The sequence below is a fragment of the Coffea arabica genome, chromosome 10e (genome assembly GCF_036785885.1).
Source record: "Coffea arabica cultivar ET-39 chromosome 10e, Coffea Arabica ET-39 HiFi, whole genome shotgun sequence".
Classification (NCBI taxonomy): domain Eukaryota; kingdom Viridiplantae; phylum Streptophyta; class Magnoliopsida; order Gentianales; family Rubiaceae; genus Coffea; species Coffea arabica.
The window spans coordinates 7,053,879-7,067,373 of NC_092328.1; the positions used below are offsets into that span (position 1 = coordinate 7,053,879).

Here is a 13,495-nt window from a genome sequence, read left to right on the forward strand (position 1 = left end):
GGCAAGTCTAAAAGTTACACCGCGCATCGCGCGGTGTTATCCTCCTAGTTACTGTAAAGCCCGAGTAACATATTGATATCTCCTGATTGTACACTAGAATGGTGACAATTGCTCCAAATTAGAGCATATAGTAGTTACTGTCTATGGTGGTTAAACTATTTAAAATTCCTCATTTTGGTAACTGTGGAGGCCAATTGTGTATTTGTCCGCCTCGGCACCGTCTTAGGCTAGGGCCGTGGTAGTGCTTGGAGGGGGGCCTCCCCAAGATACGATCCCTGATCCTTTGGATAAAGGGTCTTGGGGATGCTTCCTGGTACCACTTGAGCTACCTAGCCTAAGACGATGCCGAGACGGACAAATACACAATTGGCCTCCACAAAAAGGCCGGTAGCTCAAGTGGTATCAGGAAGCATCCCCAAGACCCTTTATCCAAAGGACCAGGGATCGAATCCTGAGGAGGCCCCCCCTCCAAGCACTACCACGGCCCTAGCTTAGGACGGTGCCGAGGCAGACAAATATACAATTGGCCTCCACAGTAACTAAACTTTTTCGTTAATCAAAATGGTCACCGTCATTCTTCAGCTAAAAAACGTAATTTTTTTTTCACTCAACTAATAAAACTGTACATTGTTTGGTTGAACGGCTAATCGATATATGCTTTTAATTAGCCGAATTACTATTTCCTCAGTGACCGAGATATAAAATTTTAAATACTTTAGTGACCATGTGTACCATTTGCTTTTCAAATTAAATGTAGCATTTCTCCAGCTGTTGGACTATTTCAATGAACTTTGCTAGAGTATGGATTGTAAGCCTGAATGCTAAAACAATGTAAGCAAACCATCTGATAATCAACCACATTGTTTCTTTGTTCAGTATAAGATGAAAATCAGGCCAATAGAAAATCCCAGCCGGAGGAAAACTCTCAAGGAAAATCTCCGATGTCTGCTCAGGTTGATCAAAGCCATCACGGTGGACATTGCTCGTTGATGGGTTCTCCATATGCCCTCCTGAAAATTTGGATAATAAGATAAACAAGCAGCCTTAATACTACAGACTCTGAAGACTAACACATACCTGCAAATCAATGACTCTGCTGTGAAAAGTGCTCGAAGAATCTAAGACTCGGCGTAAGAAGCAACATGCAGGATGGCGATTCATTTATAGCTAGCCGTGATGAAGATTGTTGGAGGGTTTGGAAGTTTTGCAAGTTAACTAGACGCCAAGCGCGGGATGTCACATGCAACTCTTTGCTGCTTTCGACATTTTGTCTCGGAAATCCAAGAACCGTGCATGACAGCGGTAGGTTTATTTATACAAATATGTTGTCCATTGATTCTACAATGCCCTTGGATGAAGATCTTGCATGCAACTCTTTGCTGTTTTTATCTTGGTAATCCAAAGACGGAGCATCACAGCATATATTTTTAGTACAAATATCTTTTGTCCAAGATCTTGCGAGGACAAAACACAAGAAAGTTGAGACCCAATAGATAAGTCCAAACTCATATTTCACTTCAAAATTTTAAGTTATAAGAGGTCTTGAATCTTTACCTATGTATTAAGTACTCGTTTTTCCTTTCCCAAACTAATGCGGGACAAGTATCTTACTCACAAACCTAGCATTTTTGTTTCTTTGGTTCTCCTGACTTGCAAATTTGCAAATTTAGTTTCCAAAATTGGTTTTTTTTTTTCCCTTCATCTCTTCCACTTGGGCTTAAATTGGATTGAAAAATTCATTAACTTTTGGGATCCTTTGATAGCATTACTTTGGCTTGGTTTTGGATGTAGCAGATGATTTCTGAATAGTTAGCTTAGTGCAGTGCTACGGTGCCGTAAAGAAGCCTACGATAGTTTGCCATTGTTTGAAGTTAAATCAACCAATGAGCAGATTTCAAGGAGTCGAATCAGCCTTGAGAAGATAAATTCTTTCATAATCTATATATTATTAAGAAAATGTTTAGTATTAATTAAAAAAAAAAAAGAATATGTGTAGTATTTTTCTTCTTTGTGACGGCTGTTATTGGCTTGAGCCTGATGTGGCAAATTTAGGATTGGGATTCCAAGGTTTCTAGACGTGGTCATGGCCTTCAATATGGTAAAAAGTAAACCAAGGAAGGAGACTAGAGAAAATCTAAGGGGTTTGGATTATGAATTTTCGCCAAAAAATTTTGGGAACATTCCTATCACACATTCTTAATTATTTTTTCATCTTACGTACATCGTATCATCATTGTATTTTTTATATAAACTTCAAAAACTTATAATCCAAACGGAAAATTTTAGTTGTACCAATTTAGATACAACTAAAATAATTGCAAAAGTACATTAGGCTACAAAGCAGTTTTTGCACTTTTGCATAGGATTTTGTATGCTTACTTCTTGTACATTTTACATGTTTTTTGAACTTAATAGATAACTCCATAATCTATGCTAATGCCACGAAAATTAACTATTATTATTTGAGAGTTTCTTAATGATTTTACCCAATTTCTTTATAATTAACTCAAGATGGTCCGTTGCCGAGAAATTTAGCTCCGTTTGGATTGATCTTTTTTTAAAAACTCCAATTTTATATACAATACTACAGTAATACACAAATAAAAATAATATCAAAAACAACATTAAAAATATCAAAAATAACCTCAAAAACACAAAAAATAACCTAAAAAAATAAAAATAAAAAATAATTTCATCTACAATAAAAGTTTTTCACCTATATGAATATAATAAAATATTTCAAAAATACCCCAAAAATAACTAATTCAAACCGTATAATTTGTCATGAGAAGTAATTGATCTTTAACCAGTAAAAGTGCTCCAAATAACATTATTGAAAAGTTCGTAAATTCTCCGTAAAATACAATCTAAATAAGATAATTGGCCAGCCCTTGTTTGGCCAATTGACAGCGTGAGATTCGTCAAAAACAAACCTACACTTGCCAAGATGTTGGTTTAAATTTGCCTTGTGGGACTCGAAAAGTAGTTTAATTCAAATTTTCTTCAGGATACTGAGTCATTTAAGATCCTTCCTTCAATTCGCTGGCACCTGTCTGGAATGTGGATTCTAACCATCTCTCCGTTTCTTTCCATGTATTCTTTCAATCGCAGCTGGAATATTGTGGCTCAGTCGAAACATATGATTCTCGACGAATAATACACTAGTATTCAGGATTGACAACAAGAATATCTCCACCATTTTCCTTAGCACCAACTTGTTTTATATGCGCTTGAGGACTAGATGGATGTCAGCATTGTTGTTGTGTGATTTGGAGCTGGTCTTTGGTTGCAAGTTTGATGGTACTCGTGATTTTGTGAATATGCCATGCCGATGAAGTGTTTGCGCATTTGTCTGAACAACTAGTCTGCGTTTAGATGCATCCTTTTCATGTTAGCTTCATAAAACCTTGTTATTAGCGAAGAAGAAATTTAGCTGAAATTGGAAAAAAGAAAACATCGTGGTCATGGCTTTCTGGTACTTACGGTTACTAGAAAGCTCGACATATTCAGGAATCAGAAAATTTTATTTCATTATTCTTTCTTGGATTAAGTTTTTGTAGTAGATTCTCCCAATTCTGATACTGAAATGATGGACAGGGTGTTCGTATTGAATTTTATTTGTTAATTACATTTTCTTAACAAAATATCACTTTCTTTTTGTGCTTAGCATTTTTCAGCTTAGACCCCTCTGGCTTCTGCAATGTCATAATTCTCGTGTATTTGCGTGATGGTGAGTTTTTGATTAAATTGCACCTTTATTCTTTTTCAGGTTTGCATTCTGTGGTTGCCATCCCTCGTTTCATGGTTATAATATTGCTGCTGAATAGCTGCCAGAATTGGAATTAGAATGCTATGTGGATTGCTGAATCATCTCATTCTTGGAAAGGATTATGGTCTGATTTCTAATCAATTTGAGTAGATGAACTATGCTACATGGAGAAATGATATCTTTGCGGAAACTGGCCTACCATACTCCAAGACTATCTTCTGCATTACTTCAATCACTTGCTACTGGTGGTTTGAGGACTTATGAGAAATTTTCAGTAGCAGAATGGAGTTGCAGGCCTTCCACCCTGATCAGGGAATTAAAATCAACCAACTTAATAGAGAAAAGCAATTGTTTGGATTTCCGGACAGGCTTTACTCGTTCTTCACTACCTTTTTCTACTGTTGCAGGAACAATTCTTGTCCAGGCTCGAGACCCAGGCAAACTGTGCCAGGAGTTAGAAGTTGCAATCGAGGAACTCAGACTAAGTGATGCTTGGAATTTATACAAGCAATACATGCATATGGAGGGATTTCCTAGGAAATCAATTGTCAATGTGCTTGTAGCTTCGTTGGTAGAAAGTTTAGATGTTCAATGGCTGGAGAAGGCTTATGCATTGTTTGAACAAGCCTCAGAAGAGCACAAGCAGAACCTTTTTGAAAAGGAGACTCTAATTTATCTCTCTTTGGGACTTGCTAGATGTGGACTGCCTGTTCCTTCATCAACTATTCTGAGAAAGCTTATTGAGATGGAGCAATTTCCACCCATTAATGCTTGGGCTACAATCCTGGCATATATGTCACAGACCTCTCCTGGAGCATACATTGCAGCTGAGTTGGTTCTTGAGATTGGTTATTTATTCCAGGATGGAAGGGTGGACCCACGTAAAAAGGTCAATGCACCATTGATAGCCATGAAACCCAATACAACTGCATTTAGCATTGCTTTGGCGGGTTGTCTTCTATTCAATTCTGCTAGGAAAGCCGAGCAACTACTTGACATGGTGCCTCGGATCGGTTTAAAAGTGGATGCTACCTTGTTGATCATTTTGGCTCATGTGTATGAAAATAACGGACGAACAGAAGAGCTGAAGAAGCTTCAGAGGCAAATTGACGAATCTTATGGTGTAAGTGACTTACAGTTTCTCCAGTTTCATAATTGCTTACTCTCAAGTCATCTAAAAGTCGGGGATCTAGATTCTGCATCTCAAATGGTGCTGGAAATGCTTCAGAGGGCAAAGAAAGCGCAAAGTTCTTTTGGGGCAACCACTTCAGCATTCAAAATGGTAGCAAATGGTAATAGATCATCCTCTGGACATGTTTCTAAAGAGGATTTAGACTGCAGAGAACCAGATGGAGTGGAATATCCTACACTACGCCCTCTTTTGTCTTTTGAAAATTTCTCTAGAGACAGGAAGTTTTTGAAACTTGAGGCAGAGGCCAAAGAATTACTTGATGTTTTGGTTTTCAAGGTACAGAGACAAGTAGAATTAATATCTACTGAACATGGTATTCTCCAGCCAACAGAGAGATTGTATGTGAAATTGGTTAAGGCTTTCTTGGAATCACAGAGGACAAAAGATTTGGCAGAGTTTCTAATCAAAGCCGAGAAAGAAGGTTCTCCAGTTTCTGCAGATAAGTCTACCTTAATACATGTCATAAAATCATGCATATCCCTTGGATGGTTAGACCAGGCTCATGATCTGCTTGATGAAATGCGCTTGGCAGGTATTAGAACTGGTTCTTCTGTATATGCCGACCTCCTAAAAGCATATTGTAAAGAAAATCGAGCAGGAGAGGTAACATCATTGCTTAGGGATGCCCGTAAAGCTGGAATACAGCTAGATGCAAGCTGCTATGAAGCATTGATCGAGTCACAGGTGCTCCAAAAGGATACTCAAGGGGCCTTTTTTCTGTTCAAAGAGATGAAAGAGGCTAAAATACGCAGAGGTGGTCATCAAGATTTTGAGATGCTGGTTAAAGGATGTAGTGAGAGTGGTGAAACTGATCTAATGTCAAAACTCTTGCAGGAAATTAAGGAAGGGCATAAAATTGATTGTGGAGTTCATGCCTGGAATAATGTTATTCACTTTTTCTGCAAGAAGAGGCTGATGCAGGATGCTGAAAATGCATATAAGAAAATGAAAAGCTTGGGTCACTCCCCGAATGCACAAACTTTCCACTCTCTTGTAATGGGCTATGCTGCTATTGGGACAAAATATACAGAGGTTACAGAATTATGGGGTCAGATGAAGGCTCTTGCCTTTTCCAGCAAGATGAAGTTTGATCAGGAACTATTGGATGCTGTGCTTTATACATTTGTGAGGGGTGGGTTCTTCGTTCGAGCCAATGAAGTTGTTGACATGCTTGAGAGGGGAAACTTGTTCATTGACAAATATAGATACCGAACCCTGTTCCTGAAGTACCATAAAACACTATACAAGGGCAAGGCTCCAAAGTTTCAGACAGAATCCCAAATGAAAAGAAGAGAAGCAGCTTTGAATTTCAAAAAGTGGGTTGGTCTAAGTTGAAGAAGACATCAATGTGGTGATATTCAAGGAATTAACTATTTCATCAAGGCTTTCCTGCTTTGATGAATTTGTTTTAGCTGGCCATTGAAAAGAAAACCGTTAATAAAGCCCCCACAATTTGAAAAGAAGATTTGCAGATACCAAGTTCCCAACTGCCGATTGTGGTCTTTGAACTCCACTTATTTGGAGGAGTGGAGTTGGTTGAAACCACTCCCCATTAGTCTTGTCATGTAATCTAAGTACTCATCTTGGTGCCTGCGCAGAGTCCGCTCCGCAATTGTATTACCTAGTTGTGAGTTCAGTTATTTTAGTTCTCCAAATTCTTCATTCAAAAATTTGACTTGACAGTAGTGAATGATCTACTAATTTGTCAATGGTTTCCATTTCATATTACATGTAAATTTGTACATATGTAGAACTCGGTTCATGATAGGACCGCTTGTTGAACTTCTCATTGACAATAACAGCATCTGATTTTATATCAACATGGGTAACTAAAGGACTGCCCTGATCTGCTGATAAACCATTTTACTGCCATCTATTTTATATACATCTGAGAATTTATGTGTGCAGTACAATTTCCTTCTGAACTTGGTGCAGAATAATCCAGAACACTAGAAGCATGAATAATTTTCATATTTCTCAGCTGTACCTGCAGCAGTGCCTTCATGAAATTGTTATTTGCTAGACTCTTGCTCCTTTCCTTTTCCTTATTCTGATGACACGTATAATCATGTTACTCAAGGGACTCCTTTTTGCCGCAAATTTTCAAAAGAAGATAGCAAGGTGTTGTGCGTCAAATTTGAGGTGCTACCTAAGGCTTACTCCTTTACGGAGATTTTTTTTTAAAAAAAAAGCGAAGGGGAATATATCCTGGTTTTCCTTGAAAAAACTTCTTTTCTGGGTGAAGAATATGTAAAAGGCGTTTTGGGAAGCGGCCATTTGAATTTTAATCTGATTGCTTCAAAAAAGCCGTCGATTTGAGAATGTATTCGTTGTTCTTCATTTTTGCATGTTCTATAGTCACCTGAAGCCCCGGGAACTAGACTGCGACAAGTCGTCGCTAATAGTCAATAACGAGTTAACACGAGTCGGCATTAACGACCTGGTCTAGTCAGCCTAGGAAGGGAAGGAACGATTTCTGCACACGTTGACCCATGGAAGACGTTTAAATGGATTGTGAATGAGCGGACAAAGATAAGATATACTACTACTACTTAAAAGCACTCCTTGAGCGAAGATTAATAAAGATTGCGAGCAAGTCACAAAGAAAGATTTAAAGCTCTTACTGGATTAGATGTGAGGCAAGAAATCAAATCTCTTAATTTGTATTTTTTTCAGACTCTTTTGAAAGTATTCCGCTTGTTCCAGTTGCGATTTAATTCTTTCTAAACCTTTCATTGACTCTTTTAGATCCACCTTTTTCACTTAATGTATAATAAAAATTAGGGTAAAAAATAAAAAAGCCACCTGTGATAAACCTAATACGCAAAAAAGGCCCTCATGGTTTCAAAATATACAACACGACCTCTCATGTTTTGAACTAAATTGTAAAGGTGACGGAATCCGTTAAACTTAACGGAAATGAACAAAATGACCAAAATGCCCTGATATAATAAAGCAAAAGACAACTCAAAAAAATTATTTGTTTTATTCTCTAAATAGAGAGAATTGAGGGTTAAGGGGTAGAATAGGTATATTGGATAAAAATTAGGTATAAAAAATTTTTTTTAGGTTCCAATAAATCATTTCCGTTAAATTTAACGGATTCCGTCACATTTACAATTTAGTTCAAAGTATGAGGTGCCGTGTTATATATTTTGGAACCATAAGAGGCTTTTCTGTGTATTAGCCTTACCACAGGGAGCTTTTTTGTTTTTTACCCTAAAAATTATTGTATCGAAAAAAAAGAACAAAGATAGCAAATAGGTAAAAATCTGTTATTGCCAATTTTATAAACTTGGTCTTGTCTCCTGTTATTGACTCATTAATTGTTTGCAAATTGCAAATGTTATTTGAAAAGCATTCCGCTGCCTGGTTTATGTTGGCTTAGTTAACATATTGGATAGCTCTATTTTGTCAAATAATATTTGGCCTGCATCATAAACATATTTTTCAACCTATCTTTTTATATTCTCAAAAAAATTTTTATCTCATGTACATCACATTATAAAAAATCAAATAATACTCTCTATCCAAACAAACCCATTCTTTTTTGTTCCCTCTTTTTTTTTTTTTTTGAGCTGCATAGTTGACGTTCTTAAAAAGTATATACATAAATAATAAAATAGTTAGTTGAAAGACAAGTGTTCAGTGTTCTTATTGTAATTGAGCATCTCATTTAGAAGGTGCATCATTCTTCTAGTTTTGGAAGATAAGGTCCTAGGCTCCGTTTGATAACACTGAATCTGAATTCTGAATACCGAAATAATTAATTTACTGAATTTTAAGAATTGAAAAGAGATATATGAATGTCTGAATCTTAATGTTGAATCTATTTATACTGTTTGATAAATATTTACAACTTAATGCTTAAGAAGCTAAATTGTACAATTTTGCCCTTCTATCTTTTAATTCAAAAAGGAAATAGAACCTATGATTTAATTAACTTAAAATTGTTAGATATGAAAATGACAATGATTGTGAAGAGCAATGCATACAATGACAATGTTTCTTTGTGTGAGAAAAGGGTATGGTTTCATCGTTTTGAGAATGGGAAAACGAGCTTTTAATACTCCAAAAACACGTTCAATTACATATATCAATCTTGCATGTGCTTGGTTAAAGCGTTCTTGTTTTGATCTTGGACGAAAAGCATTTCGAAAATCAGACAATCAATATTTAATATTTCGATATGGTGTCATAAAGCCACGTGTGTGTGAATAAGTTGCATTACATAAATAATATTTATCTGCACAAAAAATATTTATATCAAAATATAAATGTTTGTGGATGAAAATTACTGCAAAAAAATACTATTGTTAAAAAAAATTTTGAATGGAGAATATCAAGTTGTTTTGTTTAATTAGATAAGGATTTTAAATAGGGAATATTATGTTGTTTAATTAGATAAGGATTTTGAATGTAATTAACAAATAGGGATATATTTGGTAGATAAGATAAAGTAGTTGAAGTAAATCTCTTGATTCTTATCAAATTAAACATTCAGCTACGATTCTTGTGCTGAAAAAAACACATACAAATTCAGTATCACTTAATAAGTTCAGCAGGTGAATTTTTATTTATCAAACACCCACAATATCTGAATGTCTGAATGAATTCAGTTTCAGCATTTTTTTATGTTATCAAACAGGCACCTAGTCTTGTAGAACTAAATACACATAAAATGACCTACGAATAATTTGTGCGAGTTAAAAATGTAAGAATTTCAAGAGGCAGTGGAGAGGGCATATAGGATTATAACCCCTTAGGTTTCAAGAAATACAGACCTTATGAGTTACAACTAGTCACACATTTCATATTAGACCAATTATAATTTCAATTAGACCAATCGTATTCTGATCATGTAGCCAAGAATTAAACGAATCAGAACTAAGAAAGAAAACTGGTCTAAAAAAACAATTTCAATTTTTTCAAATTCTGTTTTGCTTGCATCATACACATAATTTTCAATCACTTTTTTTTTATCTCACATACATCACATCACAAAAAGTGATACAGTAATTATCTCAAATAAATATTTCAAATATCCTCCTGTCCAAACAAACCCAAAATGTCTAGGCACAGTGATGTTGCTTTCACGAGAACGTGTTCACGGTGAGATGAGACAAAGACTTTGATCATATTCAGATAATATTATTCAATATCAGAGAAGTGATTTTCTAGGATGGGACAAGGCTTTGAACATATTCGGAGATTATTCAATATTAGAGAAGGAATCAAAACACTCGGAAGTCTCACACATCTATTTGTAGGATTATTAACTGACTTAATTAAACTTAGTGTTGGATTAAACTTCATGGAAAAATATTTAAGGTTATAGAAGAGTGTTTGTAAAAAATAAAACACAAACTTTTTAGGAAACAAATTCCTCACAACTCAAAGGAAAGAGTTTGCTTCTTAACTAGATGCAAACCCAGATTTTTTTTTTCTTTCTTTTTTCTTTCTATTTTTGAAGGAAAGGTACTAGGAAAACAATAAAATTATATGTCAATTTAATTAAGTTTGAGAAGTTAGGACTGCAGTTTTTGGACCCGTTTCCTTTCAAAGCCAAAAATAAAACCAAAAACAAGAAATTTTTTTTGAACATTTGATGGCTTATATAAAACTAGATTGCACAGCATATGTTTTAGAAAAGCTGAATAACAAAATTTTGTAAAAAATAGACTTTCAACAATACCAAACAATTCTAGAGCAGGAAAACATACAAAAATTCAATATTCCTGAGACCATTGAGTTGGAGTTCTTGAATGTTCCTGGAACCTATTCTCTCTTCCCTTTATCAGAGCAACTCTGATATACAAAGTTCAACAATTTATATTGTTTGATAATTTTGTTCTGCTTTCCCATTCTCACCCTCATTTTTATACAATAACAACGTGAATTTTGAAATTCTTAAAATTAGGGGATAAAACCACCTCTCTCTCTCTCTCTCTCTCTCTCTGGGGATAGAATAATAGCAATTTTATTAATGAGATAGTTGAAAATCATCCATCACGATTTACTTGACAAAGTCACGAGAGATAAAACTATTTTAACATCGAATTCAAATACAAATTAATTATGAATAGAACATAACATTCTTGAATTTGGCTAAAACTAATTGAAACCACCAGCCTCTTGGATTAATGTTCAATCCAATCCGATTAAGATTCAAATTCATCAATTTGATAAACAAAATAGCTTTCCCAAATGACCCATAAAATAGCCTGTGGATGTTGATCAATTAGAGGTGCTAGAATAAATGCTATTAAAAGTTCTTATAGTGTTTTTGGTAATTAATTTTCCGTATCTTAAGTGGCTCAAATTTTGATAACTTAAAAGTACTTTTTATTAAAAACACTTGTTTCAGAAAGACTTCTTTATAAGCCGTCATAATCCCAAATGAGACCTTAGATTGATTCAACAATAGAATTTTGAGACAACATTCCCATCATCAACTCCACAGTGGAATTTTGAGGTAAGGATTCCAAAATTCCATATATAAATTTGCTTCTATTTCTTTTGGTTCCATTAATGAACAAAAAAACAATTATTCAATTTACATTAACAGCAAACCTAATCGTGTCAATCAAGTTTTCATGGTCCAATGAATAAGATGACTAAAAGAAATCATGGCGCGCAATTCAATTTTCGTCTCCTCGCTCACTTCTTTTTCTCTTTCCTCTGATTCGGAGACGATAAATCTAATCTATCCTACACTAAGAGGAAGGGGGCGGATCTAAGGAGATCCAGGGATAATCCGGAGAGAACTGAACCATCACCAAACCAGACGGATGCACAGCACATCTACCTGAATTTTTTTGAAAACAAACCACTTAAGTGTGGCATTTTGACGGGAGGCAGGGTTTCAAACTGTGCCTCCCATCCTACCCAACTAGGTGTAGGCCTGTCAACGAGCCAAGTTTGGGTCAAAATTCATTATTCCGGACCCGGACACAGCATACCAAATCGGATCCGGATTCGATCCGTTTATCTGACGGTTCTTCTACTCTATGTTCCGGATCCGGATCCGGGTCTATCCAAAAAAAATTATGAAAATTTACAATTTCTAATAAAAATGAGAAAAAATTATATTTGTACGCTAATTTCTAACTAATACAAAAAAAAACCAAATAAAAAAATAAATCAAATTGACTTTACTCAAATACATCACCCTAATCAAATTATATTGATAAATATATATATTTTAAATTATTAATCCATTTATATCCGAATCCAGGTCTAATACGGGTCAGAATACTATATTCCGTATCCGACACATTTTTTTGTTTGACAAAACGGATCCGAATCCGGGTCCGAATAACGGAATTAAATCCCTACCCATACCCGCAATAATTTTACTGATTCGGATCGGGTCCGGGTCTAGACCGGGACCGTTGACAGGCCTAACTAGGTGGTGGCCACTGAGCCAATGACCCAGTGGTTTCCTTCCTCTAATCTCATGTGACAAAAAAAAAAACAACTATTAAGAAAATGGTAGCAGGATAGCAACGCAATTTTATGGCCAACAAATGGATTAGTAGTCAAATCCCATGACGGCAGCTCCAAAGACTTGGAAGTATAGTTCAACAGTTGAAAATTCAACGGACTACCAAAAATAGCCAACCTTTGACTTTGTCGTATTCTAGAAACCAAGCACATTACTACCAGTATTATATTTTATTAAATTAAGTGAGGGTACTAATTATATTTAACTCTCCATTTCATTAGTTGGACCAAATAAAAAGATTGTCGACCATTATTCTTCTGATTCTCAAAGCATCTTCAAACTTGCACCTGCCCTGCAAAATTGACGTTTCCCTTTTTGCCCTTTTTGCTAAAGGAAAAACTGGATCTGAACAAATATACCACATGGCATTTCGAAAGACTCCAAAAAATTAGGTGAAAAAGAAAACGGATCAGCCCAAAGTGGAAAGCTAAACCAAAAGCATTTAATTATACAGTAGTTAAATTTTTTTTTTTAAGAATAAACAGGAAGTCTCGAAATTAGGAATGTGAGTTTGATAAAACTGAAATTTGAAAATTGAGATATGAAATCTGAAGTTTAAATCCATTAAACTGTTAAATTGTTAAATACTAAATATGATATATTTGAGTGTATATCACATTAAGTGATAAGTGCGAATTTTGTCTAGAAAATTCAGTGTCATTTAATTAATTCAAATGTTCAATTTTTTTTTATTATCAAACATGTCCGAACATGTTAAGATTTGAATCCATTAATTTAAGTGATGAATTAGGTTATCAAATAGGGTTTTACACTTTCTCATTTGGACCATCTAACTCATCTCTCTCCATACACACAGCATTATTCTTGTTATAGTATAAAAAAAATAAATCTAGTAGTACTTAATTATTAGGATTAACTCCATTTTGCACCCTTCAACTATATTCAAATTTTTGCTTTGGTCCTTTAACTTTAAAATGAGACTCTTTAGTTTTTAAACTATAAAATTTGTCTCACTTAAATAACATGATTAAGGAAGTGAGACAGATTTTATGTCTAAGTGAGTACA

General features: G+C 35.0%; 1 protein-coding gene across 2 annotated transcripts; it reads left to right on the forward strand.

Moving 5' to 3' along the window:
• The first annotated feature begins 2,866 nt into the window (after positions 1 to 2,866).
• On the forward strand, positions 2,867 to 6,781 carry LOC113710900 (pentatricopeptide repeat-containing protein At1g03100, mitochondrial). 2 transcript variants are annotated; one of them, XM_027233964.2, is made up of 2 exons: positions 2,867 to 3,390; positions 3,770 to 6,781. In XM_027233964.2, the coding sequence occupies exon 2, from the start codon at positions 3,927 to 3,929 to the stop codon at positions 6,294 to 6,296; it is 2,370 nt and encodes a 789-aa protein (XP_027089765.1). In that variant the 5' UTR covers positions 2,867 to 3,390; positions 3,770 to 3,926; the 3' UTR covers positions 6,297 to 6,781. The 2 variants fall into 2 exon arrangements, with proteins under 2 accessions (XP_027089765.1, XP_027089764.1); XM_027233963.2 differs by having other exon boundaries at positions 2,867 to 3,300.
• Positions 6,782 to 13,495: the final 6,714 nt, after the last annotated feature.

Coding starts and splice junctions, on each gene's coding strand:
- LOC113710900 (XM_027233964.2), top strand. CDS start 3,927: ATGCTACATGGAGAAATGATATCTTTGCGGAAACTGGCCTACCATACT.